Genomic DNA, 27,591 nt, shown 5'->3' with positions numbered 1-27,591 from the left:
AGTCAAAACCATGAAATTCCATTCAGACGCTGGTGCCTACTGCCAGCTTGCTTCCTCCTGTAAAAAGGTAAATGAATACTCTGTCAGAAGGACATGAAGAACCTAAGTGGCGGACTCCCTCGGTGGTTCGTCTGCCCACTAACGCAGGCCACAGGAATTATATCCCTGGTCGAGGAAGATTCCACCCACTGCGGAGCAACTAAGCCCCTGGATCCCAGTTACTGAAGCCCAGGCGTCCTAAAAGCCCACGCGCTGTAACTCCTGAGCCTGAGGGTTGCAACTGCTGAAGCCGGTGTGCCTAGGGCCTGCGCTGGGCAACAAGAGAAACGAGGAGAAACCCAAGCACTGCAGTGAAGAGGAGGTCCCCTGGGGCAGCAAAGAAGATACAGGGCTACCGAAAATTTAAAAAAAAAAAAAAAAAGTTGTTTTTAAACTTAAACAAAGAACGTTAAGTAGGCAGCTGTAACGTTCTAACTGGTTTAAGGGGTGAAAAGGAACCGGCAAGGAAGCCCTCGATCTCCACTGTCAAAGGAGCTGCAGGAACTCCCTCCTCCACCCTCACCTGGCACAGGTCTTCCGCTCTCTTCTCCGCAGGGTCCAGACCCCTCCCAGCCTCCCGCCTCCGGGGAGGGCGGGCTGGCCGCGCTACCCGCACTGGGCCGCCCGAGGCTCGCTCGCGTGGTCCGAGCGGGGCGGGGCCGGGGCCGGTGACGTCGCGCCGGGAATAGCCCGGGCTGCGGCGCCCAGGCCCGGCGGAGAACCAGGGTGGGCGCCGGACGGAGCCGAGGCGCGCTCGGACCCCGGCCCACCGCCCCAACCTGCCGCCGCTATGTACGACCCCGAGAGCGGCTGGAGCCTGTCCTTCGCCGGCTGCGGCTTCCTGGGCTTCTACCACGTCGGGGTGACCCGCTGCCTGAGCGAGCACGCCCCGCAGCTCCTCCGCCACGCGCACAAGTTCTTCGGCGCCTCGGCGGGCGCGCTTCACTGCGCCTTTTTCCTCTCCGGGATCCCGCTGGGTAGGTCCCGGGCTCCGCGCCGGGATGGGGCGCGCGATGGGAGCCGGGGCTGGAAGCGGGCCCTGCGTGGGTAAAGCCGGGGTCTCCCCCAAACAGTTGCATCGTCCAGTGCATCTTTTTTTGCCCGGAGCCGGGGAGCCCTGGAAGCGGGGCGTGGAAACCCGGAGCGCATCCTCGCCTCCATTCCCTTTTGGCGCCCGGGCTTGGAGGAAGCCCCGCTCCCCATTCCGGGACTGAGAGCCAGGTGGTCTCGGAGAGACGGGGAGGAGGGAACGTGACGCGGTCGGGGGAGCGGAGTTCCCATTTCCCCTGCATGAGGCCAGGAGGGAGGTTTGGGGCTGTGTCCCAGGCAGGGGTGAGTACCTTCTTCCCTCTGGGGACTCGAGGGGCTGAGACAGCCCCCCCTCTCCGCCGCCGCCAGGGCCCTTTGAACTCCGCCCAACCCTGGGGACTGGGGGGCGCCAGGGTGCCTCTGAGGTAGAAGGCAGCTTGCTGGTTTGGGGTGAAAGGGGGTTGAGTAGAGCTGTTTTGGGGAGAGGAGAGGAATTAATAAAGTTGTCTCCTCTCCTCCTTTCCTGGTGTTGGAGACCCTTTGGGGGACTGGACATTCCCATCCCATCCTCCCCACCACGTCCCTGCACAGTGCCCTGGAAACAGGTCCTGGCTGTTTGAATCTTGTCCTAGTGAAGGTCTCCGTCCACGTAGAGACGGGAGGGAGGGGAGGACCGAGGCTGGTGGCCAGCGGGCCTGAATCACTAGGGCCTGGTGTCCTTGGCCTATGGTTCTGGCCAGGGAGCAGAGCCTGGAGCGGGTGAGGCTGTTGGTGCCCACACTGGGCGACAGAGCTTCTTCTCACCGGCCCCTGTTTTACTGGGCTTCCTCACCAGTTTACTTTTTGCTCTACCCGGGGACAGCTGTGTTGGGCACTGCCAGCAGGAACTGACTGTTCCTGGAGGCCAGGAAACCCTTGCCAATACTCACAGCCCTGCCATTGGATAGGATCAGTGAGCAGACCCTGGGCTGATTGAGGTGGGGATTGGGAGAGGCCACGCTGGCAACCCTCTCCATCGAGAGGGAGAGGGGCAAAGAGCAGGGAATGTGACCTCGGGGGTGACTCGACTGGACACACAGCCAGTCTGCACAGCTTGGACTTGAGCTGTGATAAAAGCCAACCCTTGCGTCTCTGGCTTGTGACCTGGAGACATGCACACAGTCCAATGTTTCATTGATTCAGATGCACAGACCCCAGCACCGGAAGTCGGCCGACTCCAGCCTGGAGGAGGTTCACAGGTAGAGGACAGGTGCAGCGGAGGGGCTGGGCTTGCAGGGGGAGGCTCGGGACCAGCAAGTCCCCCGAAAGGGTCTGGAGGTTTTGGCAAGAACTGCTCTGCAGGGTCTGGGAGCCCCAGTTTCCTGCTTTAACTGCCTGTCTGACTTTGGGGAGCTCCGGGGAGCATTCCCAGGGCCTGTGGCTTGGGCAGGGTTCCTGAGCGCACCTCTCAGCCAGGGCTGACCTGGAAGGAGAGCCTGGCAGAAGCAAGCAGCTTTGTGCAATCATGTGCCTTCTGTCTGGGCTCAAAGGGGCCACATGTGCAGGGAGAGCCCATTGGAGTCGGAAGTAGGTCAGGGCCTGCTGGTGTGTCCGGGCCCTCTGCGTTCCGGCATCTGTGGATGACCAGGGCTTGGGGTGGCACTGCCTGCCAGGGCAGTGCAGGCCACCAGAGGGGACCAGGCCAGTGAGTGAGGTCAGATGGAGCATGAATGGGCCCTGTGTCCACTAGACGGTCTGGCAATTGTAGCATTAGAGGTTAAAAGTGTCCTTGGTGGCTCAGAGGGTAAAGAATCTGCCTGCGCTGCAGGAGACCCAGGTTTGATCCCTGGGTGGGGAAGATCCCCTGGAGGAGGGCATGGCGGTCCACTCCAGTATTCTTGCCTGGAGAATCCCCATGGACTGAGGAGCCCCGGGGCGGAGTGACTCTTTCCCTTTCCAGAAGTTAAAAGTTAAGTCTGGGGACTTCCTTGGTGGTCCAGTAGCTAAGACTCGATGCTCCCAATGCAGGGGACCCGGGTTGCATCCCTGGTTGGGGAACTAGATCCCACATGTCACAACTAAGAGTTCTCATGCTGCCCTGGGAATTTGCATGCTGCATGGGAAGAACTAGCCTGCCACAGTGACGATCAAAGCTCTTCACACAGTTCCGTGTGCCGCAACCAAGACCTGGTGCAGCCAAATAAATAAGCAAATATGTTTTTGAAAGTTAAGTCTAGTTATTTACGAGGTGCTTCCTCTGGGTTGACCGTGCACAGATTTTAGTGTACCTAACCTTCTCCTTCTCCAAAATGTAGGTGAGTGTTGTCCCACATTAAAAACATACTGTCTGAGGCTCAGAAGCAGTGATGTAACGTGTTTAAGTTGCTCAGGTAGTAAGAGGTAGCGACAGGATTCAAACTCAGGTCCCAGCCTGCACTTGCTGTCTGCTCCCTGCAGGGTTAGGCCCATCCAGGCTCAAGCTCTGATGCTGTGGGTTCCTGGCATCTGGGCTTGATGGAGGGATGAAGACGAAGAGAGGCCTCCTGGGCCTCTGGAGGCTCGTTCCTCTGGCCCGGGAGGGTCAAGAACGGCTCTGACCAACAGGATTATGTTATCTTTATTTCCTAGTTGTTGTGGTTCAGTCACCAAGTCGTGTCTGATTCTTTGCCACCCCGTGGACTGCAGCACACCAGGCTTCCCTGTCCTTCAGTATTTCCTGGAATTTGCTGAAATTCATGTCCATCGAATCACATGGAAGAAATAAAAGACATCAGTGAAATTTGTTTTATTTATCCCAGTATAGCCCAAATATTGCCATTTTCACATCTAATCAACACAAAACATTATCTGTGAGCTAGTCAACGTTTCTGTTGTTGTTATTGTCATTCTGAGCCCTCGGGATCCCGTGCATCTTTTACCCATCAGTGTGGACTAACCACATCTCAGGCTCAGGAACCCCCGGCCGGATCCGGCGGCCCAGGCCTAGACAAAGGAGAGGGTTGGCAGCTTCCTTGCCATCAGGTTTCTGGTCCCACCGCAAAGCAATGGCCACCTCCAGGGTGGTAAATTCCTTTGCATATTTCTCTCTCCACCCCTACCCCTCCCTTCTTCCCCACCCTGCCCATCTCCCACTTCACCCTCCACACAGACCAGACATTGCAGATCCTCATGGACCTCACCCGGAGAGCCAGAAGCCATAAATTGGGGATCGTCCACCCAGGCTTCAGTTTGAGCAAGCACACCCGAGACAGTCTCCAGAGACACCTCCCTGACAACGTCCACCAGCTTGTCTCGGGCAAGATGGTCATCTCGCTTACCAGAGTGCCCGACGGAAAAAGCGTGCTGGTGTCGGATTTTCGTTCCAAGGAAGAAGTCGTGGACGTAAGCGGCTTATGTGGGTACTGTCAAGTCGGAAGGGCCATTTCGTTTTGGAAGCAACACAGGGAGGGGCTGTTGTAAGCCAGTCTGCCCCATTTTTTACTTAAGATGCAGGACAACCTGGCTGCCCGTGATGCTGGTTGGCTTCCTGCACCAGAGTGATGTAAGCTGTGTGCTTCCAGTGGGCTGGTCCAGAGCCTGTGCAAACCTGGGGTGTCCCAGACAGTGTCAGCTTCAAACAGTGTCTCCCCCTCCTTCACGACTTGGTTCATAACCTCCTGCTCCAGGGACCTTATGTGTGTGGCCGTCCTCCCAACGATGCCCGTTCCTTAATAAGAACCTGCCCGGTGAAGCCCAAAAAGGGTGGGAGCGTGTCTTGGTTACTTCTGTCCTCTGGCTTTAGCACAGAGAAGATCATTGGCGATATCAAAATGCTGTTTGGTTTGGCTGAGTCTTTTGTGAGAATGCCTTGGGCGTCATTTCACTTAACACGGGTCCATACGAGCCAGCTGCCTGGCGAATATAACCAGCTGCTTCTCAGCAGCCAGTGTCGTCTTCCACTTAACCTTGTTTCCGGGAGCATTTTCTAGGTACCAGCACCTGTGTATTCCCACAGGAGCCCTTTTCTCTCATTGCACCAGTGTTACATCATGCTTAATTTAATGCTCGCCAGCTCCGTGAGATGCAGAGGGTGGTCCCCCAGGGACCTGCAGCCGCTGAATCTCCTGGGGGTGTTTTAGAAGTGCAGGCTCTCAGGCCCCGCCTCCAACCTGCCTCATCAGAATCTTAGGGGTGGGGCCCCGAGTCTGTGATTGGCCAAGCTTTCCAGGTGATTCTGATGAGTGTCAGTAATTGCAAAGCCCTGATCTAATCTCCCAGAGAAGGCAATGGCACTCCACTCCAGTGTTCTTGCCTGGAAAACCCCATGGGCAGAGGAGACTGGTGGGCTGTGGTTCATGCCGGTCACAAAGAGTCGGATGTGACCTAGCACGCAAGCACGCTGAAGTAGTAAGTGTGTGGACAGGCTCATCTTCATCCAACCATTCAGTAAAGCACCTGCTCGGCCAGCAGCGCTTTCAGGCTTATTGCTGTCCTTGCTTGTAGAAGGCTTGTAAAGGCCCAGGGAGTAAAAGGCCGCCTGGTCTGGGCTGTGCTGTGGTTTCACTGTCTTTTGTCTTTGCAGGCTTTGTGTTGTTCCTCCTATGTCCCTTTCATCTGTGGCTGGATCCCCCCTTCCTTCAGAGGCGTGGTAAGTCCACTTTTAAACTGTGTTTCTGGGAATTCCCTGGTGGTCCAGTGGTTAAGACTCTGCACTTTCACTCCCAAGGGCCTGGGTCCATCCCTGGTCCAGGAACTAAGATCCTGTACTAAGCATCTTAAAAAGAAAAAAAAAAAAGGAAGACAAGGCACTGGGCTCAGGTACCCTGGGCCCCCAAGACCTGTCTCTAAATGAAGAAAGCCTTTTGCCTCTCAGCCTTCAGACAGAGGTTCCACAGCTGAACCCCTTCCAAGCTCTCTTGAAGCAAAACCGACATCGTGTGGGATAATTAACTGCTCACCTGTAACATAAGCTGTTCACATAATCTCCACATGAGCACCGAAATAGGTGCCCAGTGGCCTACTTAGAGTATAAGATGCTCAAGAGTCAATTTACTCACTTAAGGTTTAATTCTGAGGAGCTGAGAGTTTCAATCCTCTCTGCCTCTGACTCTGTCTTTTTCAGTCCATGGCTTTGGACAGAGGCTTCCGACAGGGCTGCGATTCAACTCCTATGTAGACACATGTGGCTATTCTTGAGCACTGGCTCAGGAGGAAGAGCAGAAGTTGAGGTGTTGGTCCTACAGACTCTGGGCTGGATGCTAGACCGCCTGGCAGCCTCCTTCTAGGGCAGTGGTTGTCAGATAATTCTGTCCCTTGTCCCGGGACATCTGGCGACGTCTGGAGACCGTTTAGGTTGTCACAGCTGTGGGAGAGAAGACGAGACATCCCCATGTCTCAGCAGGAAGGCACTTCAGAAGCCCTTTCGGTTCACACTTTAACAGCAGTACGGGCCTCACATTGCAAAGCGACTTGCAAAGGCAGGTTGTGAATAGGCTCACTCATGCCCCGGAGCTGCCGCCAGACAGACACACAGCTGGCCCTATTTACAGATGAGAAAACCGAGGCCTGGAGCCATGAAGTGGTCACCTGTGGTTCCAACAGCCCCTGCCTGGCAGACAAACCTAGAATCCAGTGTCTGCTTTAGCCCATGTTAGCTGGGCCACGTTGACACGTTCCTTGCTTTCTTTCTAACATTTATTTGCTGATTTGGCTGTGCCGGGTCTTAGTTGCGGTACTCTGGCTCTTCGGTGGTAGCATGCAAATGCTTAGCCGTGGTGTCCCCGGTCTAGTTCCCTGACCAGCTACTGAACCCGGCCCCCCTGTATTGGGAGTGTGGGATCTTAGCCACCGAGCCTCCAGGGAAGTCTCTGGACATATTTCTTAAGTCGTGGAATGAACTGGGAGTCAATAATAGTGTGCAGTTGTTGCGCTTTCGTGGAACTTACCTGCAATGGTGCACGGAGGTGCCCGGCACAGAGCCTGGCGCTCTTAAGTATTAGGTAAATGTGGGTTTTGTCCTTCTTGTCATTGTCATCCTTGCGCTTCCCCTTGGCTGCCCCGGCCGTGGGCCGCAGAGTCACACCCTCAGTGTCCTCAGACAAAACCTGCTGAAAGTCAGAGCAGAGTGTTCTTGGGATTCCACTGAGCAAACTCAGAACGTTCCTCCAGGAAAGTTCAGGCTGGAGGAAAACCCCACACGACAGAGGAGCCATTGGACTTTACAGTAGACCTTGAGCGGCAAAAGAGGGGATGTGTGTGTGTGTATAACAGCAGAAACTGCCCATTGTTGTACAGCAGAAACTAAGACACCTAGGCTGAGAAGCACCTAGGCTCCAGCAAACATGAATTAAAAACATAAAAAACAATTGGAAAAACAGTCCCCGGCTTCCGCCCATCTCATCTCAACTTTGCTGATGCTGGGTTCCGAGCCCCTTTCTGCCAGTGAGGGATTTGACGCCGACCAACAGCAGCGATACAGAGACTAGTGCTGCGCGTGCACACCTGATCACTTTGGGCCTCAAGGGAGGACTCCCCTGATGCCCAAGGCATGCCTGAACACGCCCGATCCTGTCCGGGACGCATTTTAGGCCAAAGTGTGCCCTGCATTTCTCCCTTTGGAAGGACTGGCTGGGGAAAGCCTCCCCCTTGTGATATTTGAAGGCCCCCCACCCCCACCGTGGGCAGCGACAGCTGGACTATGATGGTTTGAGCTCCGGGAATCATTCAAGATGTTGGTTTCATAGGTCCAGACTCGATCCAAACGGTAGCAAAACCTTGCTGCCCCCGCCTGGCCGTGGGCACTAGGGTTGTTCGAGGCTATGAATACATTAATAGGAGGACTTCCCAGGTGGCTCAGTGATAAAGAACCTGCCTGCCAATGCAGGAGACGCAAGAGTTTGGGTTTGATTCCTGGGTCGGGAAGATCCCTTGGAGTAGGAGATGGCACCCCCATTCCAGGTATTCTTGCCTGGAGAATCCCATGGGCAGAGGAGTCTGGTGGGCCACAGCCCATGGGGTCGTAAAGAGCTGGACATAACAGAGTGCTTGAGCGCTTACCATGGAATACAGGAAAATGGATTCTCACAGTGCTTACCCAGATGCACCTTTCCTGTGGCATAAGATGCCAGTTTTTAAGAGCGCAAGTCCCAGGTTCGCCGTGTCATTTCAGTCTGCAGTGCTGGTTCTCATTGCCCAGGTGTGGACAGAGAGTCAGGACCACAGGTTAGGTGTCTCGTCCAAGATCGCTCAAGCAACAGGGGGCCTCGGGAATCGAACCCATGACCATCTGTCTGTCTTTGGCCGCATCTACATCACACTCTGCCCTGAGTGCGCACAGCGCCCCCAGTGGATGGGAAGTACATGGACTCACCTGGGGGCGCTCATGACCGGGCCCAGCAACGTGGCCAGGCGCCAGCCTCCGTGTGCCTCTTCACCCGGCACTGTTCTGGTGCAGTGCGCACACTACGCAACAGAATGTGGCAGTCCTGAGTGACAACCTGCAGCCTGGCCGGGCACAGAAATGCTTGCTGGGGATTTGCTGCAAGAGTTGTTCCAAACTCCCTGGTCTCTCACTAGGTCTGCCTGCGGCTCTGAGAAGTCTCTATCCCTAATCTGAAGCACACAGAAAACTCCAGCCCAGAGCTTCTGACAGTGTGCCCTTTGTTTTTGTCTTCTCCCTTAAAAGCGATATGTGGATGGAGGAATAAGTGATAACATACCCTTCGTTGATTCCAAAAAAACCATCACTGTGTCCCCCTTCTATGGGGAGAGCGACATCTGCCCCAAAGTCAAGTCCACGTTCTTTCTTCACGAAGGCTTCACCAAGCTCAACATGCACTTCTGCACAGAGAACCTCTACCTGGTGTTCCGGTCGCTGTTCCCACCGGATGTCAAGGTGAGATGGGGCTGTGAGTTCTGGGGGTGCTGTTCTCCCCTTTGCATCCCTCCCTGCCAGGGGACCGAGCAGCTGTTCAGGCTTCCCGGATGGCTCACTGGGTAAAGAATCTGCCTGCGATGCAGGAGACGCGGGAGATGTGGGTTCAGTCCCTGAGTTGGGGGAAGGAAATGGCAAGCCACCGCAGTATTCTTGCCTGAAAAGTCCCACGGACAGAGGAGCCTGGCGGGCTACAGTCCAGAGGGTCACAAAGAGTCGGACATGACTGAGTGAGCAGAGCAGCAGCTGTTCCCCACACTGACGGACCAACAGCAACAAAGCCCATCCTTGAAAAGGAACTCCGTTCAGGGCTGCCTCCCGCTGGCCACCGGAATCCCCTGGGTTCACTGAAACGGAGGGGTGGGGTTGCCACTGAGATCCCTCTTCCAGGGGTTGTGGCTTAAGTATCCACAGCCTGAATCCATCTGCCTATGCAGGAGATGCAAGAGACTCGGGTTTGGTCCCCGCGTTGGTAAGATCCCCTGGAGAAAGAAATGGCAACCCACTCCAGTATTCTTACTGGGGAAATCCCAAGGCAAAGGAGCAAATGAGTTGGACACGACTGACCACAGCACATCACAGCCTGGGCAGTAGGGTGTTTTTGTTTTTTATTTTTTTAATTATCCCAGTGATTCATTTTAAAATAATTAATTTGGCTCCACTGGGTCTTAGTTGTGGCACACAAGATCTAGTTCCCTGAGCAGAGGTTGAAACCCCCTGCCTCGGGCGTGCAGAGCCTGAGCCCCCAGACCACCAGGTAAGTCCCCCAATGATTATTGGCAGCCATGGTCAAGAATTACACTGCGTTTGGTGGTTTAATCTTTTCCTTTTCTCCCCAGCTGTGCCATGAGACTTGTAGGATCTTGAGGGATTGAACTCGAGTCCTTGGTGTGAAAGCAAGGAGTCTTAACCACTGGACCACCTGGAAATTCCCCGTTTAATCTTTATTTTGATTGTCGCTCTAGTGTGGTGGACCTTACCACCGTAACATAGTAAGAAAGTTGGTAGAATCTGCACAGTGACAGCTCTCTGGGGAGAAAGAAGGCCATGCCATACAGCCTACGTGATGGCGTGTCTCATGGGTAGAGATAAGGCTGGACCACAGCATCGGGAGCCCATGTGGTTTGAGTGCAGAGGAGGCAGCTCAGTGTCCCATGACAAGCAGATCAGGCCCTGGTATTTGTGAGGATGGAGGCTCATCCAGGGACCAAAGGACACCAGAGGAACCAGCTCCCGTCATGCTGGGGCGCCAGTCCAGGCTGCGCGCGGAGCGGGTGTCCTTCGAGGGGAGTCCTGCCAGGAAGCGGGGCTGCCTCTTCCCAGGAGCGCAGAACCCTGTCCACAGGAGGCGTCGACTCGGAGCTCCGAGGGTTCCTGGCTCTGCGCCTGCCGTCTTCAGGCGCTGCTGGAAGGATTGGTGCGTGGTGACTCCGCCTGCGGTTCACGTCACGTGGTTTGTCCACAGGTGCTTGGAGAGCTGTGCCTTCAAGGATATGTGGACGCGCTCAGGTTCTTGGAGAAGAACGGTGCGTATGGCAACGGCGGCAGCCGTGCCCTTTGAGTCCGTTTTCTGTTCATTCTTGGTCACCAGGGGAGCCGTGCTGGCGCTCAGCACATTCACCTGCCATCGGGCTCGGCCCTGACAGATAGGAAATCATTGCCCCCATTTTACAAATGGAGAAATGGAGGCAGCCATGGCCTGCACTCTGGGGAGCAGAGCTGGGGTCAGCCCTGCTGACCCTGCAGAGGTCACATCCCCAGGGTTCCTTTCCCTCTGCAGTGTCCCTGTCTGCCAGCCAAAGGCAGCTCCTGTGCCTTTTTATTTCTGCTTGAACAATTGTGAACCTTTAGTTTGATGAGGAAGGAAGAGAAATGGTTTCTGGGTCTCAGGTGAAGCCATCAGGAGAGCTGCCTCCAGCCAGGTGTGGGCAGTGCCCACCAGCCCAGCTGTGTTCTGGGGAAAGGGCCTGGCTGGTCTGGGCTGGGGAACTTGGGTTCTTCACATGTTAGTGTGGAACCAAGTATTAGTTATGTCTCGAGCTATTTTTCCCCGACACTAACGGTTGCTACAGTCACTCATCCTCTGATTTAGTCTTTGTCTGAGACCGAGGAGCTGGTATGGTTCATGGGACATTCATGTATTTATCCGCTCAGAAAGCGCTTACTCAATACCTTCTGGGTGCTAAGCAGTTGGCTGTGTGCTTGGGACTCCACAGTGGGTAGACAGATGTAGCCTCAGCCTTCCTGGAGTTAGTTTTGAGATTGGGGAGGGGCCAGGTATCTGAATAGAAGGCTGCCAGAGAGCTCAGTGCCCTGGCCGGAACGTACAGGATGCTGTAGATTCAGGTGGGGTTCAGTTAGGGGAAGGGGGTAGAGTTCTGCAAGGCAGGGGAAAGCAGGGCTCCTGGGAGGTGCGAATCTGCAGTGATGCTTTGAGGGTGAACAGGAATGTTCTAGGCATGGGGGTGTGTGAGCATGAGTCCTGCAGACAGATAGTCTGTTCGAGGTGGAAAGAGGCATGTATCACTGGAGTGGTGGGGGTGGGGGACAGAGGAACAGATCAGAGCGGGGCAGGAATGGGGGTAAATGGAAAGAGGGGCAAGGCTGGGCCTTGTGGAGCTGGAGAGGGGCTTGCATCTCACAGCCATAGGGACCCAGGGAGGGCTGCTGACGTGGGAGTGAGGGCAGGCAGGGGAGCTTTGCCAGGGCCCCTGGCTGCTGTACAGAGAGGATGACGCCAACATCCCCGGTCAAGGTGGCCATCATGGGTTCGGCCGGGGACACAGCAGCAAGGTGGAAGGGTCCGGAGAGGACAGGACTTGGAGATGACGCACCAGAGATTGCCAAGGAGGAGGACTCGGGGATGAAGTCCTGCCCCTGGCTTCTGTGGCTGGGACCGGAGCAGAGGGCGGTGCTCACGATTTGGGCCCTTGGGAGGGCGCTGGTCCTGCAGGAAAGCTCGAGAGCCCCGTGTGTGGTGCCCTGGGACAGATTTGGGTGGTTGGCAGAGGGACTTGGCCTTCCCAGGTGGCACTCGTGGTAAAGAACCCACTGGCCAATGCGAGAGTTGCGGGAGACTCAGGTTTATTCCCTGGGTCGGAAAGACCCCCTGGAGGAGGGCCTGCCAACCCACTCCAGTATTCTAGCCTGGAGAAACTCCATGGACAGAGGAGCCTGGTGGGCTACAGTCCACAGGGTCTCAGAGTTGGACACGACTGAAGCGACTTAGCACACATGTACACAGAAGGCATGGTGATGTCAGAGTTCGAGGTTCTAGAAAGCAGGTCTGAACTGGGATTGGAATTTGGGAGCCACCTGGATTAAAAGACTACGAGGAACCCTCTAGAAGTTGGTAGGTGACTTTGAGCAAGCCCCTTCTCTCTCTGGGCCTCTGTTTCCACATCTGTAGCAAGAGGAGTTTGGAGTAAATGATGCCGACTGATTCTTAGTAATTCTAAATCCTGGCGTGGGCTGGGCGCTTGCAGCATGGGTGCTGGGTTTGGGTTTAAGGATCTAAGCCAGGTTCTGCTTTGGTCCCCCTGGCTTCCTTGGGGTTCAACAGAGGATGCATGGGTGCGGGACAGGGTTCCTTGGAAACAGATTCTCTGACACATTCCTCAGAGAGAATAAGTCCCCAGAGGCTGAGCTGTGTGTCTGTCAGAGGCTGGAGTGATGCGAGGAATCGAAGTGGGAGGTGTAGCTTGGGAGTGAGGCGGGGGGCATGCAGGGACAGCCCCTGGGCTTTTAACCTGAGGTTGGAAGCCAGAGGTTAGATGGGGGAGGTGTGGGCATTCAAGTCTACCCATCCCACCATCGCTACGCAGCGTGAGAGCAGGAATCACTCACTGGGATCAGCCCCTGAGCCCTGGCTCCCAGGGCAGGGCCAGCAGAGACTCCCCGACCTGTGGCTTCTTTTCGAGGTTGTGTGACGGAAGGGTGCCATCTTTGATATCAGACCTGGGTTTTAATATCGCTCTGCCAGGTGTCGGCTGTGTGACTTTAGGCAAATCACTTCACTCTCTGGGCTTCTGATTCCTCAGCATTCAGCTGGGAGCAGCTGCATGGGTCGTGCAGGGCCTGGAACACTGGGCTTCTCCAGTGGTTCAGTTGTTATAAATCATCCTTTCCTCTGAACCTCATAAATCCACATGTGGCTCTAGAGCCCACACGGCTGGTGCGTGACAGAGCCAGCTGCCCGCCTCATCCGTCCCCTTCAAAGGACCACACTGCGCTCTCCCTGTTAGGAGTGGTGGTCCCTGTTCGAAGTGGAGCAGGGGGGATCCCAGGTGGATTATTCCCAGGTGGATCCATGCTGTGTACCTATAACAGGCCTGTTAGCTTCCTCTAACTGGGTGGGCAGGTGGCTGGGCGAGTAGTGGCCCTGCTGACTGAAATCGCCTGATGGGTTTTGTTTCCGTGCCATTCGCAGGCATCCATGAAGGGCCCCATCCGTGCCTGAGCGCGTCCCCCGCAGAGTCGGAGCCCGGGAGCCTGGAGCCTCTTCTGGGTGTGGCCACCTGGGAGGCGGGACCTGAGCTAGCGGAGCTGCTGGACCACCTGCGCCTCAGCGTGCAGACCTGGGACAAGAGCGTCCTGGAGACCCTGTCGCCCAAGCTCAGCATGGGTACTGGCTCTGGGTGTGGGGAGGGCGAGCACAGAGGAGGTGGTGGTCGGTGACCCTTTCAGAGGAGGAAGGGCGATCTTCCCCGTGGAGGAAGGTCGAACCGCTGCTTGGGGAGAAACAGGGCAGAGCGACCAGCGCAGGAAGGTCGGGACCCCCACCTCCTCGCATGGACCTCCCATCCCCCTGGGTCCTTGCTCTGTCTCCTTTCCCATTTGGTCATGGCCAGAGGAAAACAAACTCCAGCTGAGTTTTTATTTATTTATTTATTTTTAACACCAAAAACATTTTATATTAGAGTAGAACTGATTTACGGTGTCGTGATATTTTCAGGGGAACAGTGAAGGAACTCAGCCATACAGGTATCCATTCTCTGTCAAACCCTCCTGCCACCCAGGCTGGCACATAACATTGTAGCTGGGGTGTTTTTTTTTTAATTTAATTCATTTTTGGTTGCACTGGGTCTTCGTTCCATCTAGCCAAGGCTATAGTTTTTACAGGCGTTATGTATTTATGTAAGAGGTGCAACTATTAAGAAAGCTGAATGTGGAAGAATCGATGCTTTTGAACTCTTGTGTTGTAGAAGACTCTTGAGAGTCTCCTTGGACTGCAAGGAGATCCAACCAGTCCATCCTAAAGGAGACCAGTTCTGAATACTCATTGGAAGGACTGGTGCTGAAGCTGAAACTCCAATATTGTGGCCACGTGATGTGAAGAGCTGACTCACTGGAAAAGACCCTGATGCTGGGAAAGATTGAGGGCAGGATAAGAAGGGGGCGACAGAGGATGAGATGGTTGGATGGCATCACCGACTCGATGGACATGAGTCTGAGCAAGCTCCCGGAGTTGGCAGTGGACAGGGAGGCCTGGCGTCCTTCAGTCCATGGGGTCACAGTCAGACACGACTGGGTGACTGAGCTGAACTGGGTCTTCGTTGCTGTCCCTGAGCGAGCAGGGGCTACTCGTGGTTGTGGTCCCCAGGTTCCTCACTGCGGTGGCTTCTTTTGCTGCGGAGCACAGGCTCCAGGTGCGTGGGCTCCGTCACTGCATCGCGAGGGCTCAGTGGTTGTGGCACACAGGCTTAGTGCTCCACAGCATATGGAATGCCCTGGGCCAGGGCCAGAACCCATGTGCCCTGCGCTGGCAGGAGGATCCTGATCCACTGGACCAGCAGGGAAGTCCTCTATCTGAGTTTTGAGTTAACCTGCTGTGCTCTCTGCTCAAAAGTCCCAACACATTGGATTTCTAGGGGGACTCCTAGGGGAGGCCTGTTCTTTGACGATGCCGTTTGCTGTCTGTACTCCCATCTCAAAGCCTTCTCTCTCTTGAGGAGCCCCTCCTAACGCCTTCCTCCTCCCCAAACCACAGTTTTGAACCTTCACTGAAGGTGATGTATTTTATCGCGTCATCACAAACTATCTGATGGACAGATGAGTGCACCGTCCAGTTTCCAGTCAGGCATTTGGGGAAAGTGAAGGAAATGGCAACCCAGTCCAGTACTCTTGCATGGAGGATCCCATGGACGGAGGAGCCTGGTGGGCTACAGTCCACGGGGTCGCAAAGAGTCAGACACGACTGAGCAACTTCACTTCACTTCAAAGCTGACTTATTGGAAAAGACCCTGATGCTGGGAAAGATTGAGGGCAGGAGGAGAAGGGGGCGACAGAGGATGAGACGGTTGGATCGCATCACTGACTTGATGCACGTGAGTTTGAGCAAACGCCGGGAGACAGTGAAGGACAGGGAAGCCTGGCGTGCTGCAGTCCATGGGGTCACTAAGAGTCGGACACAACTGAGCCGCTGAATAAAACAAAGATGAAAGGGATGCTGTGTCTTGCCTCAGGTACTAACGCCCTAGGATTCGCACTGACCAGCAGCTGCTCAGGTTATTGTGATCTGAGGCATCGTGAGGTCATCACACAGGGGAAAATAGAAGGCTAGGGGTCCCAGGTGGCAGAGTGGAATCCAATTGCAGATGCAAAGAAAAGCTCATGAAGCCTGGGCTGGGGAGATTTGAGACATTTGTGTCTGCCTCCAAAAGTAATGTAAAGTAGTACTGAAGTGGGATTTCCAGTCTGGAAGACTCAGTGCAGTGCCTAAGAGTCAATGCAGCTCTCAAAGCAGGGCCCCAGGTTCAATGCCTGGTCCAGGAACTGGATACCACATGTCACAGCTAAGACTCAGCACAGCCACATAAATTTAATAAATAAAAGATAAAGTAAAATGTAGTAGTGAAAGCTGCTCAGTCGTGTCCAGCTCTTTGCGACCCCACGGATTGTAGCCCAGCAGACGCCTCTGTCCATGAAACTCTCCAGGCGAGAAGACTGGAGTGGGTTGCCATTCCCTTCTGCAGGGAGTCAGTTTAAAGGAGACTCTTTAAAAGGGATCCTGTGTCCTGTTGGCGATGCAAGGGCTGTGTAGGCACATCCCACATCTGACCTCAATTGTCAGAGCTTCTGATTCCTTCCCTGCTGACTCAGATGGTCAAGGACCTACCTGCAATGTGGGAGACCTGGGTTCGATCCCTGGGTTGGGAAGATCCCCTGGAGAAGGGAAAGGCTCCCCACTCCAGTATTCTGGCCTGGAGCATCCCATGAACAGAGGAGCCTGGCAGGCTATAGTCCATGGGGTCACAAAGACTGGGGCACGACTGAGAAACATTCACTCTCACTTTTTCCCTTTCTGATTGCTTAGCTGCCAGGTTTGGTAGGATTTATAGAAATTCCAGGCACCAGTTGGGGAAGGTGGCTTGGTTTTTATGCTGGTGGGAAACAGACCTCCAACTTGTGTTTTTCAGCACTGAGGAAGGCAGTCAGAAACCCAGATGGGTACAGAAACAGGATTTGCAACTTCTTACCAGTTAAGATCATGTCCTACATGATGCTGCCCTGTACGCTGCCCGTGGAGTCTGCCATTGCTGTGGTCCAGAGGTGAATGCTTTCCATGGCTTTCTGGCTTCCTCTCGGGGCTTGGAGGTAGGGTGAGGATTCAGTGAGAGGAGTCACGCTGGGTGCTCAGCCCAGAGCCTGGCTCCTTGCACATCTGGGTGGAGCTCGCCGTCTGCGGGGAACACCTGGAAAGGTGCCTGGCTCGCGAGCCCCTGGCCACCCCAGCTCCTTTCTGATTGCTCCTGCAGGTTTGTGGCTTCTTGTAGGTCTGCGTTTTTGGGAGGGATGTGGATTTATTCCTGGTGTGTAGGAAGGATCCCAAGGCCTACGCTGTGTGGCTGCTAGATTCCCGGGCATTGGTTTTTCCTCCATTTTCTTCGGATTTTCTTTAGTGTTTATTTTCTTTTTAGCAACGTAGTCAGCATGTCTTTCAGTCTGTCTTTTTAAAAGTCCCGGAGTGAAAGTGAAGGTCGCTCAGTCATGTCCGATTCTTTGTGACCCCATGGACTATATACAGTCCATGGAATTCTCCAGGCCAAGAATACTGGATTGAGTAGGCTTTCCCTTCTCCAGGGGATCTTCCGAACCCAGGGATCAAACCAGGGTCTCCTACATTGCAGGCAGATTCTTTACCAGCTGAACCACAGGGGAAGCCAAGAATCCTGGAGTGGGTAGCCTTTCCCTTCTCCAGCGGATCTTCCCTACCCAGGGATCAAACCAGGCGGTTTCTTTGCCAACTGAGCTATGAGGGAAGCCCCTAAAAGTCCCAGCCATCCTTCAAAATCTGGCTCAGTTCTCTGGCTCTGCTGGACCTCCCAGATCAGTTCCCAGCCCTGCCATTCAGCCACCTGCCTTGCCCTGGGAGGAGGCCTGGCTGCTCTGGCATAGTTTTTCCTTCCTTTTCTTTTGTTTTAAAAAAGTACTTTGATAACTTCTCTTATTTGTTTATTGTTCTTATGCTTGGTTTCCAGACCAGGATGCACGCGGGCTTCTCTAGTTGTGGCGAGCGGGCTTAGTTGCCCTGGGGCATGTGTGATCTTAGTTCCCTGACCAGGAATTGAACCCTCGTCCCCTGCAATGGAGGGCAGATTCCTTACCACTGGACCACGAGGGAAGTTCTTTGATATTTACTATTTTTATTTTTTTTTTAATTTTTTAACACCAAAAACGTATTTATGGGGGTATAGTCGATTAACAATGTTCTGATAGTTTTGGGTGAACAGTGAAGGAACTCAGCCATACATATACACATATCCATTCTCCCCCTTCCCCCACTCCCAAGCAGGCTGGCACAAAAGTTCGATGTGCTATACAGTAGGTTTTTCTTTCTTTTATTTTTTTTAATGCAGGAGACCCAGATTTGATTCCTGGGTTGGGAGGATCCCAGGAGAAGGGAATGGAAACCCACTCCAGTATTTTTGCTTGGAGAATCCCAGGGACAGAGGTTCCAGTCCATGGGGTTGCAAAGAGTCACCCAGACTGAGCAACTAACAGTTTCACTTTTAAAAAATATTTATTTTTGTGTTCTGGGTCTTCACTGCTGCGTGGGCTTTTCTCTAGTTGCGGTGATTGAGGGCTGCTGTCCAGGTGCAGTCATGGCTTCCCATTGCAGCGACTTCTCTGGTTGCTGAGCACGGGCTCTCAGGCACGTGGGCTTCAGTAGTTGCGGTTCCCAGGCTGTAGAGCTCAGCGGGCATGCGTATGGCCAGGCACCTTCGATGTGGGTGCAGGGGGTGGTGTTTCAACCAGAAGATGCTGTGTGTCAGGGTCCATGATGCCCCGGAGAGCAAGCTCTTGCAAGACCCAGGTCTTTTAACTCCGTGTAAGTCCCTTGAGCTTTCCTGAATCCAAAGTGGCCTCATTTTGCTTTAGGCTTTTAGGTGGGCTTGCCTTGTGGAATTTATCAGCTTGGGGTTAGAAGTGACCCTGGCAGTACCTGCACGACGGTACTGGCGTCAGGTGTCTGCCTTCGGGGTGGGTTTCCTCTCGTCCTTTCTGCTGTGGCTCGTCTTCACCCACGTACGAGGTGTGCGTCTCTGCGTTTTCCTTCCTGCAGACTGGTGACGTGGCTTCCTGACGTGCCCAGTGACATCCAGTGGCTGTGGTCGGCCACCTCCCACGTGTGTTCTCAAGCCATGGTGCGTCTGCTCCCCGTTTCCAGGTAAGTGATTTGGTTGTGGGTCTGGGGGTCCACCCGGCACCCTCTCATCTGCTCAGGCCTCACGCGCCATCCTAGGGATGTCATCAGGCCCCGGAGAGGGGGCAGGGACCGTGTCCCCTGGTGCCAGAGGCCCTGCCTTACGGGAGGCAGCTGGGCTCATCAGAGGTCCCAGTGTACCTGCTGGAAGCTAGTGACCGAGACTCCCCTGCAGAGGGTGTCCTGAAGCCCCAGGAGGTGTGTCCATGGAGAGTAATTTTAAAAAAGTTGTTTATTTAGCTGGGCCATGTTCTACTTTCAGCACGTGGGATCTTGAGTTGCGACATGTGGGGTCTAGTTCCCTGACCAGGGATCCAACTCCGGCCCCCTGGACTGGGATCACGGAGTCTTAGCCACTGGACAGCCAGGGAAGTCCCCCACTGAGCCCATGTTGAGGGCAGAGGAGGGAGGAGCTGGCTGATGGAGCAGGAGCAGGGCCAACGGACAGGTAGCATTGGTTTGCCTGAAGGGAGTGGCTCGGGTACCGGTAGCACGGGCAGGGGGTGAGGCAGGGAGAGAGGGGCAGGGCCCCTCTGTGTGTGTGTCTGTGTGTGCATGTGTGCGCATCTGTTAATGCAAATTCCCACCTGACCTTAGACCCCCTGAATTCCGGTCTCTTGGGCTGGAACCTGGCCACCCACACTGTTCACATGGCCCAGGCGCTGCTGCCACCGCTGCCTGAAATCTGAACACTAATGAGGAGCAAGGAGGGCCTGGTCCCGTCAGGATTCTGGGACTTTTGTCTTGAAAGTCGTGGACCTCGCCTTCCTCCCCCGTTCGCCCGGGGTGAGCCTCCTTGCCTCATTAGGTGTCTGCGAGGCTTTTGGGGGCCCAAACTCAGTCCTGACACGTGGCAGGTGCTTGGGAGATGAGCCCTCCAGATTTTCTTTTAACAGATGTGGAAGGTTTAAAGTAGGGACGAAGGGGTCTGGCTTGTGCGGGGAAAAGGACAGGAGTGGGCTTGAGGAGGCCAGATCCCCAGAGAGGGCAGATCTGGCCCAGCGAGGGGAAGGGCTTGCTCTCCAGAGAAACTGCAGGGCTGAGTGCGGTTCGTAGGCTCCAGGACAGGATGATAGCAGCTGCAAGGCGCTGCTCAGCTCCAGGCTGGTCGGCAGGCAGGACCAGGGGTGGGGGGGATGGTGGTGTGGCTGCAGAGGGCCACCCTGGCGGGTGAGCTGGTGTGCGTGGCGGTGACTGATGTGCTCCTCCGGGCCTGTGCATGTCCAGTGGGAGGTGTCCAGGTGGCTGGGAGGGCCACAGGTTTGGAGGCGTGGGATGGTGATGTCAGCCCAGCACGGGGATGGGGGACCCAAGGAGGCAGTGGACTTGGGCTCGGCCACCCTTCAGACCCAGACTGTGTGACAATGTCTCCCCTCCCGCATCCCCACTGACACTGCACTCCAGAGCGGCAGGTCGGCAGCTGAGTCAGAATTCTTCGTTTGTTTCAGATCCCAAATCTCAGGAAGTGGCCAACGGCCTTCCTCCACAAACCAGAACACCGTGGGCGCCGCCGGGCTCTCTGCTCCTCCGAGGACCCAGACACCCACCCTGTGGACGTCCCGCAGAGGCCAGAGCTGACACCTATGATGTACACAGAATGACCTGTGTGCTGAGTTTGTAGTGTCCTGAAACCAAAGGCAATCTTTCTGTCTTACAAAAAGCTAGGAAGCTACTCTTGGTGTGCGCGGTGCATGCAGAGCTCAACCATATCCAGGATATGAGGCTCTAAGTGTCGTTGGCTTGGTTGGGAAACTCCACGAGGGAGCCCGGCGTGCGGGGTGTCTGTGGCTGACTCGTCACCACTCGGCTGTCCCAGGGCAGGTTCCTAGGGTGACTGGTGTTTGGATCGGGGACCTTGCGGTGGGGAGCTGGGCTGCCCTTTGTGCAGTCTCGGGGGTTGAGGGGAAGGACTGTGGCCCCATCTCTCCGTACAGAAAGCAGCCTGTGTCGGGCGAGGTGGGGTGCCATCCTCCCAAGGACACCCCTGGTTTCTGGGGGCATTACGAGATGGTAACTTACGAACGTTCTGGTGCATCTTTCTGCTGCTGCGGCTGCTGCTAAGTCGCTTCAGTCCTGACCGACTCTGTGTGACCCCATAGACGGCAGCCCACTAGGCTCCTCTGTCCCTGGGGTTCTCCAGGGAAGAATACTGGAGTGGGTTGCCATTTCCTTCTCCAATGCATGAAAGTGAAAAGTGAAAGTGAAGTTGCTCAGTCGTGCCTGACTCTTAGCGACCCCATGGACTGCAGCCTACCAGGCTCCTCCGTCCATGGGATTTTCCAGGCAATAGTACTTACCTGTGCTAAATATTTGGTGGCGTTATATTAAACATAACTTTTGGCAGGCACTGAGAGAGGGCCTCAGAGGGCAGACAGACGGAAACCACAGTCACAGACAACGGGCCAAACTGATCACACGGACCACAGCCTTGTGTAACTCAATGAAACTAAGCCATGCCGTGTGGGGCCACCCAAGACGGGCGGGTCATGGTGGAGAGGGCTGACGGAGTGTGGTCCACTGGAGAAGGGAATGGCAAACCACTTCAGTCTTCTTGACTTGAGAACCCCATGAACAGCATGAAAAGGCAAAAAGATATGACGCTGAAAGATGAACCCTCCAGGCTGGTAGGTGGCCAATATGCTACTGGAGATCAGTGGAGAAATAACTCCAGAAAGAATGACGAGATGGGGCCAAAGCAAAAACACCACCCAGTTGTGGATGGGACTGGTGATAGAAGCAGGTTTCAATGTTGTAAAGAGCAATATTGCATAGGCACCTGGAATGTCAGGTCCATGAATCAAGGCAAATTGCAAGTGGTCAAACGGGATGACAAGAGTGAACATCGACATTCTAGTAATCAGCGAACTAAGATGGACTAGAATGGGGGAATTTAACTCAGGTGACCATTATATCTACTCCTGTGGGCAGGAATCCCTCAGAAGAAATGGAGTAGCCATCATGGTCAACAAAAGAGTTCGAAATTGAGTACTTGGATGCAATCTCAAAAACGACAGAATGATCTCTGTTCGTTTCCAAGGCAAACCATTCAATATCACGGAAATCCAAGCCTGTGCTACAACCAGTAACGCTGAAGAAGCTGAAGTTGAACAGTTTTATGAAGACTTTCTAGAAGGCCTTCTAAAACTAACACCCAGAAACGATATCCTTTTCATTCTAGGGGACTGGAATGCAAAAGTAGGAAGTCAAGAAACACCTGGAGTAACAGGCAAATTTGGCCTTGGAGTACAGAATGAAGCAGGCCAAAGGCTAATAGAGTTTTGCCAAGAGAACGCACTGGTCATAGCAAACACCCTCTTCCAACAACACAAGAGAAGACTCTACACATAGACATCACCAGATGGTCAACAGCGAAATCAGATTGATTCCATTCTTTGCCGCCAAAGTTGGAGAAGCTCGATAGAGTCAGCAAAAACAAGACCAGGAGCTGACTGTGGCTCAGATCATGAACTTATTGCCAAATTCAGACTGAAATTGAAGAAAGTGGAGAAAACCACTAGACCATTCAGGTGTGACCTAAATCAAATCCCTTATGACTATACAGTGGAGGTGAGAAATAGATTTAAGGGACTAGATCTGATAGAGTACCTGATGAACTATGGACGGAGGTTTGTGACATTGTACAGGAGACAGGAATCAAGACCATCCCCAAGAAAAAGAAATACGGAAAAGCAAAATGGGTATTGGAGGAGGCCTTACAAATAGGTGTGAAAAGCAGAGGAGAAAAGGAAAGATATACCCATTTGAATACAGAGTTCCAAAGAATAACAAGCAGAGATAAGAAAGCCTTCCTCAGCAATCAATGCAAAGAAATAGAGGAAAACGATAGAATGGGAAAGACTAGAGATCTCTTCAAGAAAATTAGAGATACCAAGGGAACATTTCCTGCAAAGATGGGCTCGATTAAGGACAGAAATGGTATGGACCTAACAGAAGCAGAAGATACTAAGAAGAGGTGGCAAGAATACACAGAAGAACTGTACAAAAAAGATCTTCATGACCTAGATAATCATGATGGTGTGATCACTCAGCTAGAGTCAGACATCCTGGAATGTGAAGTCAAGTGGGCCTTAGGAGCATCACTAAGAACAAAGCTAGTGGAGGTGATGGAATTCCAGTGGAGCTATTTCAAATCCTGAAAGATGATGCTGTGAAACTGCTGCACTCAATATGCCAGCAAATTTGGAAACCCAGCAGTGGCCACAGGACTGGAAAAGGTCAGTTTTCATTCCAATCCCAAAGAAAGGCAATGCCAAAGAATGCTCAAACAAACCGCACAATTGCACTAATCTCATACACTAGTAAAGTAATGCTTAAAATTCTTCAAGCCAGGCTTCAGCAATATGTGAACCGTGAACTTCCAGATGTTCAAGCTGGTTTTAGAAAAGGCAGAGGAACCAGAGATCAAATTGCCAACATCCACTGGATCATCAAAAAAGCAAGAGAGTTCCAGAAAAACATCTATTTCTGCTTTATTGATTATGCCAAAGCCTTTCATTGTGTGGATCACAATAAACTGTGGAAAATTCTGAAAGAGATGGGAATACCAGACCACCTGACCTGCCTCTTGAGAAATCTGTATGCAGGTCAGGAAGCAACAGTTAGAACTGGACATGGAACAACAGACTGGTTCCAAATAGGAAAAGGCTGTATATTGTCACCCTGCTTATTTAACTTATATGCAGAGTATATCATGAGAAAAGCTAGGCTGGAGGAAGCACAAGCTAGAATCAAGATTGCTGGGAGAAATCAATAACCTCAGATATGCAGATGACACCACCCTTATGGCAGAAAGTGAAGAAGAACTAAAGTGCCTCTTGATGAAAGTGAAAGTGGAGAGTGGAAAAGTTGGCTTAAAGCTCAACATTCAGAAAACTAAGATCATGGCATCCGGTCCCATCACTTCATGGCAAATAGATGGGAAACTGTAGAAACAGTGGCTGACTTTATTTTTCTGGGCTCCACAATCACTGCAGATGGTGACTGCAGCCATGAAATTAAAAGATGCTTACTCCTTGAAAGGAAAGTTATGACCAACCTTGATAGCATATTTAAAAGCAGAGACATTACTTTGCCAACAAAGGTCCGTCTAGTCAAGACGATGGTTTTTCCAGTGATCATGTGTGGATGTGAGAGTTGGAATATAAAGAAAGCTGAGCACAGAAGAATTGATGCCTTTGAACTGTGGTGTTAGAGAAGACTCTTGAGAGTCCCTTGGACTGCAAGGAGATCCAACCAGTCCATCCTAAAGATCAGTCTGGGTTTTAATTGGAAGGACTGATGTTGAAGCTGAAACTCCAATACTTTGGCCACCTGATGTGAAGAGCTGATTTGAAAAGACCCTGTTGCTGGGAACGATTGAGGGCAGGAGAAGTGGATGACAGAGGATGAGATGGTTGGATGGCATCACTGACTCAATGGACATGGGTTTGGGTGGACTCTGAGAGTTGGTAATGGACAGAGAGGCCTGGCATGCTACGGTCCATGGGGTCCCAGAGTCGGACACGACTAAGCGACTGAACTGAACTGATATTAAATATAAAGGATTCTTAAAATCTGTTGAATTATCTATTATGAGAATTAATAAAATATTCAGAGAAGCCTTGAAAATAGAAATCCAGTGCATAAGACAGTCACCCTGGCACCTGCCCCCCACCTTCCCCCGCCCAAGCTCTAATGGAGACGAGCAGGAGGCAGGCACGCACCATCTCTCCAGGGTGGTAATCTGTTGGCAGGCACAGATTACATGGGCCCCCTGCCCCGGGTCATATGACCCAAGGAGCAATGTGTGCGTGTTTTTCTTATTTATGCATTTGAGGATACCAAAAAGGAAAGGAACAATAAGCTCAAATCCTACTTGTGGGCGTGAAAAGTCGCAGCTCTGACCCACATCGTGTAGGTGTCCTGGAGCCGAAGAACCAGCAGGGCCAGACAGAGCACCTCACCGTGAGGGCAGCAGGCAGGGGCTGCCTGTGAAAACACAGGGTCGGCTCGCAGAGCAGGGAAGTGCCCCGTGGCTGGCTCCTCACGTTTCTGGGGCCTCCTGTGCTGGTAACCCTCACTTTCCGAGTGAGGCAAGGCTGAGTGGTGGGCTCTCTGGCCACCTGGGCCCCAGGTCAAAGCACTGTCCCCTTGCTGAGCTGACCTGGACTCCTGGTGACGCCCTCACACCTTCCCCGAGCCCAGTGCTCGGGGTCCCAGTGGCCTCTGCCAGAACCATGGCCCGGGTCTAAACACATGCAACCCCACCTTAGCAGCATTTTACAATAACCAAGACACTTCCATTTAGATAGTATTCTCTGCACTGGTTCTGACGTCATTGTAAGGAGAGAGATGTGTTAAGATAGGATTACATGGGACTTATTTTCTTACTATCTGTGATTATTCCACCTTCTTACGATGAGCATGTGTTTATTAATTTGTTTCAAACGTGCACTAAGACGAGGAAGTGTATTACTTTTTCTTAGGAATATCCAGGGTTCCGCCTCACTGCTGCCTCGTCTCGTCCTCATTGGCTGACCCCAGGCCACCCCTTGACATCCTCACCTCTCCAGCACTGCAGGTTTCTCATCAGCGTGTGAAACATTCTCAAGTTTCTCCCACCTTGTCAAATATTGATGATCCGCTCGGTAGGCTGGGATGCTCCAGTATCAGGAATTAGCGCTGTGCAGTGTGATTCATGCCAGGGAGCAACCGTCTGTTTGGTAAACAGATAGCAGAGCCTGCTGAGAAGCATGAGCCCAGTCTTGCTAAGGAAATAAAATGTGTGTGTTTACGTGTGTGTGTAGAGTGGAGACTGAGTTTGCCCAGTTACCGACGGTGGTTACCATGATGCCCTTCCGTGTAATTACATTTTATATTAAATTTCTGCGTTCATCAGGAAATAATTCATAATAAATGTGATTGTTGAACCGCTTCCCCGTGTCTCTGCATCCTTCGTGCTGTGCTGCTCTCTTTGGCTCACGGCCAAGCTCCTTTCATCTCTTCTGGGACCCCCCACCCAATCCCTAAGCGGGTTCACGGGCCCGCTGCCCCGGATGGGCCACGCCAGGCCAGGCGGCCTTCACGTGCTCTGTCCTGGACACTGAGGCCCAGACCCTCCTTCCTCTGGGACCCCAGACTCCCCGATTTCCTCCTGGGTACTCGGCTCTTCCCCAGGGCCTGGACGTGCTGCTCTGCAGAAAGCATCCAGCCACCCCTGGGGAGGCCTCGCTCACTCCGATGACTCCCCAGTCTCTGGTTCAGGGGAGGGCCCACCTAACACCCCCCCACCTGCCCCTGGTTTCCTCCCTCACACCCTCCCCCAGGGCAGAGCTCCTCAGCTCTGTCATCAGAACCAGGACCTGGTGGTGCCTAAAGTCCCGCCGCGCTTCTCCCCCAGCTAGTCCGTGTCCTGCCCGTCCACCTCCACTTCCACTTCAGGCACCTGGAAGCCAGCCCCTCTTGGCAGCCCGCCCCTGCCCTGGGCTGTGGCAACAACTTCCGGGCAGGGGCTGGTGGTCTGAACTCTGCCTCAGGCCATTCTGGGCCCCAGAATCGGTCAAGTCACCTCCCACCCCAACCCGAAGAAGCTGCCTTCCCTGCAACGGCCCCAGCCCCGGGCATCCCGCCTGGTCTCCCGCTTCCTGCTGGCACCCTTGTCCTTTCCTCTCAGCCGCTCACCTTCACTCCTCCGGTGGCAGGAGCTGGGGAGACGGGATGGAGGTGAGGCCCTCACCTCAGGGCACCCCAAACTAAGAGCAGGGGTCACCACTGCAGGGATCTGTGAAGACCCAGCGTGCCTTCCTCATGGCCTCTGAGACTCGGGGTTTGACTTTGTCAAGGGAACCAGTGTGGTCACTAACCTGCATTTAGGTCAGCCCTTCGTAAACCAAGTTTTCCAGAACGCTGATGTCCCTGCAGATGGGACTAGGGACTTTTATCAGTTAGGATAAACAGTGTTATGCTCCCCAAAGTTTCACTTCTCAGGGTGTGTACCCTTTGGACCCGGGTGGCCCAGGCTGAACCTTTCCCTGCCTCTGGACCCAGGGTCGGGTGGGCGGTGGGGGAGGAACATGGTGCTTGAAGGTTTCCATCCAGGTGCCAGCTCTCCCTTCCGCCCACCACTTGTTGACCAAAGCAAGTCACATGGATGGGGGCCATGGAAACGCAAGTCTACCTTTTTCCTCAAAGAGGAAGAGCAGAAATTCTGGTGAACAGGGCCACTGAAAACCTCAAAAAAACCACAGTCTTTATGGCAGAATAAATAACCCGGGAAATACTGGGTTAAAGAAACCCTAACAGGTGTATGCATTACAGGATGTCTCAGAGCCTTTGAAATGTTAATGTACGGGGAATTCCCTGGCAGTCCAGTGGTTAGGACTCCATGCTTCTACTTCAGGGGACATACCAGGCGGCAAGGACTTGATCCCTGGATAGGAACTAAGATCCTGCATGCCACATGGTGTGACCAAAAAAAAAAAAGCGTACATTGTGACCATCAGAGAGGGCAGAGCTGTGACTCTGTGTTCAACACGTCCTCAGCCACCCTGGCCCTTGTACACAGTAGGCTCCCAGATATTTGGCTCAGGACTTGTGTTGCAATCTGCAGGTCAAAGTCACGGCTTATCTTTGAGAGGAGGCTTTCGTAAGAGAATAACAAGGAAATGCAGGAAGAAAGCCTAGTTTATTCAGCTTCAGTGGGCCAGGCCCCGTGATCTCTCTCCGTAAATCCTCACTACACCATTATGCTTTAGGAACCACTATCTTCACCTTGTACTTGAGAAAATTGAGGTTCAGGCAACAGGAGGATGAATTTTAAAAATAAGTGTCCAACTTGTGTGACTCGTGCTTAAAATTTGCTCCTTCTCCTAGATGATCTTTGGAAATCTGTGTCCAAGTTTTCACACATCACAATCTTTTGTGTCTG

At 53.4% G+C, this 27,591-nt stretch overlaps 1 protein-coding gene across 5 annotated transcripts; it reads left to right on the top strand.

The window, feature by feature from the left end:
* The first annotated feature begins 667 nt into the window (after positions 1-667).
* PNPLA3 (patatin like phospholipase domain containing 3) lies at positions 668-25,599 on the top strand. Of its 5 annotated transcripts, XM_044940791.2 has the most exons (10): positions 672-1,016; positions 4,196-4,428; positions 5,609-5,674; positions 8,711-8,920; positions 10,425-10,485; positions 13,389-13,583; positions 16,378-16,510; positions 18,525-18,629; positions 20,114-20,253; positions 25,151-25,599. In XM_044940791.2, exons 1-9 carry the CDS (start codon positions 830-832, stop codon positions 20,241-20,243), a joined length of 1,320 nt encoding a protein of 439 aa, XP_044796726.2. In that variant the 5' UTR covers positions 672-829; the 3' UTR covers positions 20,244-20,253; positions 25,151-25,599. The 5 variants fall into 5 exon arrangements, with proteins under 5 accessions (XP_045021164.1, XP_044796726.2, XP_045021161.1 ...); XM_045165226.1 differs by lacking the exon at positions 25,151-25,599 and having other exon boundaries at positions 20,114-20,313; XM_045165228.1 differs by lacking the exons at positions 672-1,016; positions 25,151-25,599 and adding an exon at positions 2,088-2,306 and having other exon boundaries at positions 20,114-20,313.
* The last annotated feature ends 1,992 nt before the right edge of the window (positions 25,600-27,591 follow it).

This window comes from Bubalus bubalis, chromosome 4 (genome assembly GCF_019923935.1).
Source record: "Bubalus bubalis isolate 160015118507 breed Murrah chromosome 4, NDDB_SH_1, whole genome shotgun sequence".
NCBI lineage: Eukaryota > Metazoa > Chordata > Mammalia > Artiodactyla > Bovidae > Bubalus > Bubalus bubalis.
This window is presented reverse-complemented; position numbering and strand designations above follow the sequence as displayed.

Bases quoted from the DNA above. Each gene is read 5' to 3' on its own strand.
- PNPLA3 (XM_044940791.2), top strand. From the start codon at position 830: ATGTACGACCCCGAGAGCGGCTGGAGCCTGTCCTTCGCCGGCTGCGGC. The intron at 4,429-5,608 runs GTAAGCGGCTTA...TTGTCTTTGCAG, and splicing joins CCAAGGAAGAAGTCGTGGAC to GCTTTGTGTTGTTCCTCCTA. The intron at 5,675-8,710 runs GTAAGTCCACTT...CTCCCTTAAAAG, and splicing joins CCCCTTCCTTCAGAGGCGTG to CGATATGTGGATGGAGGAAT.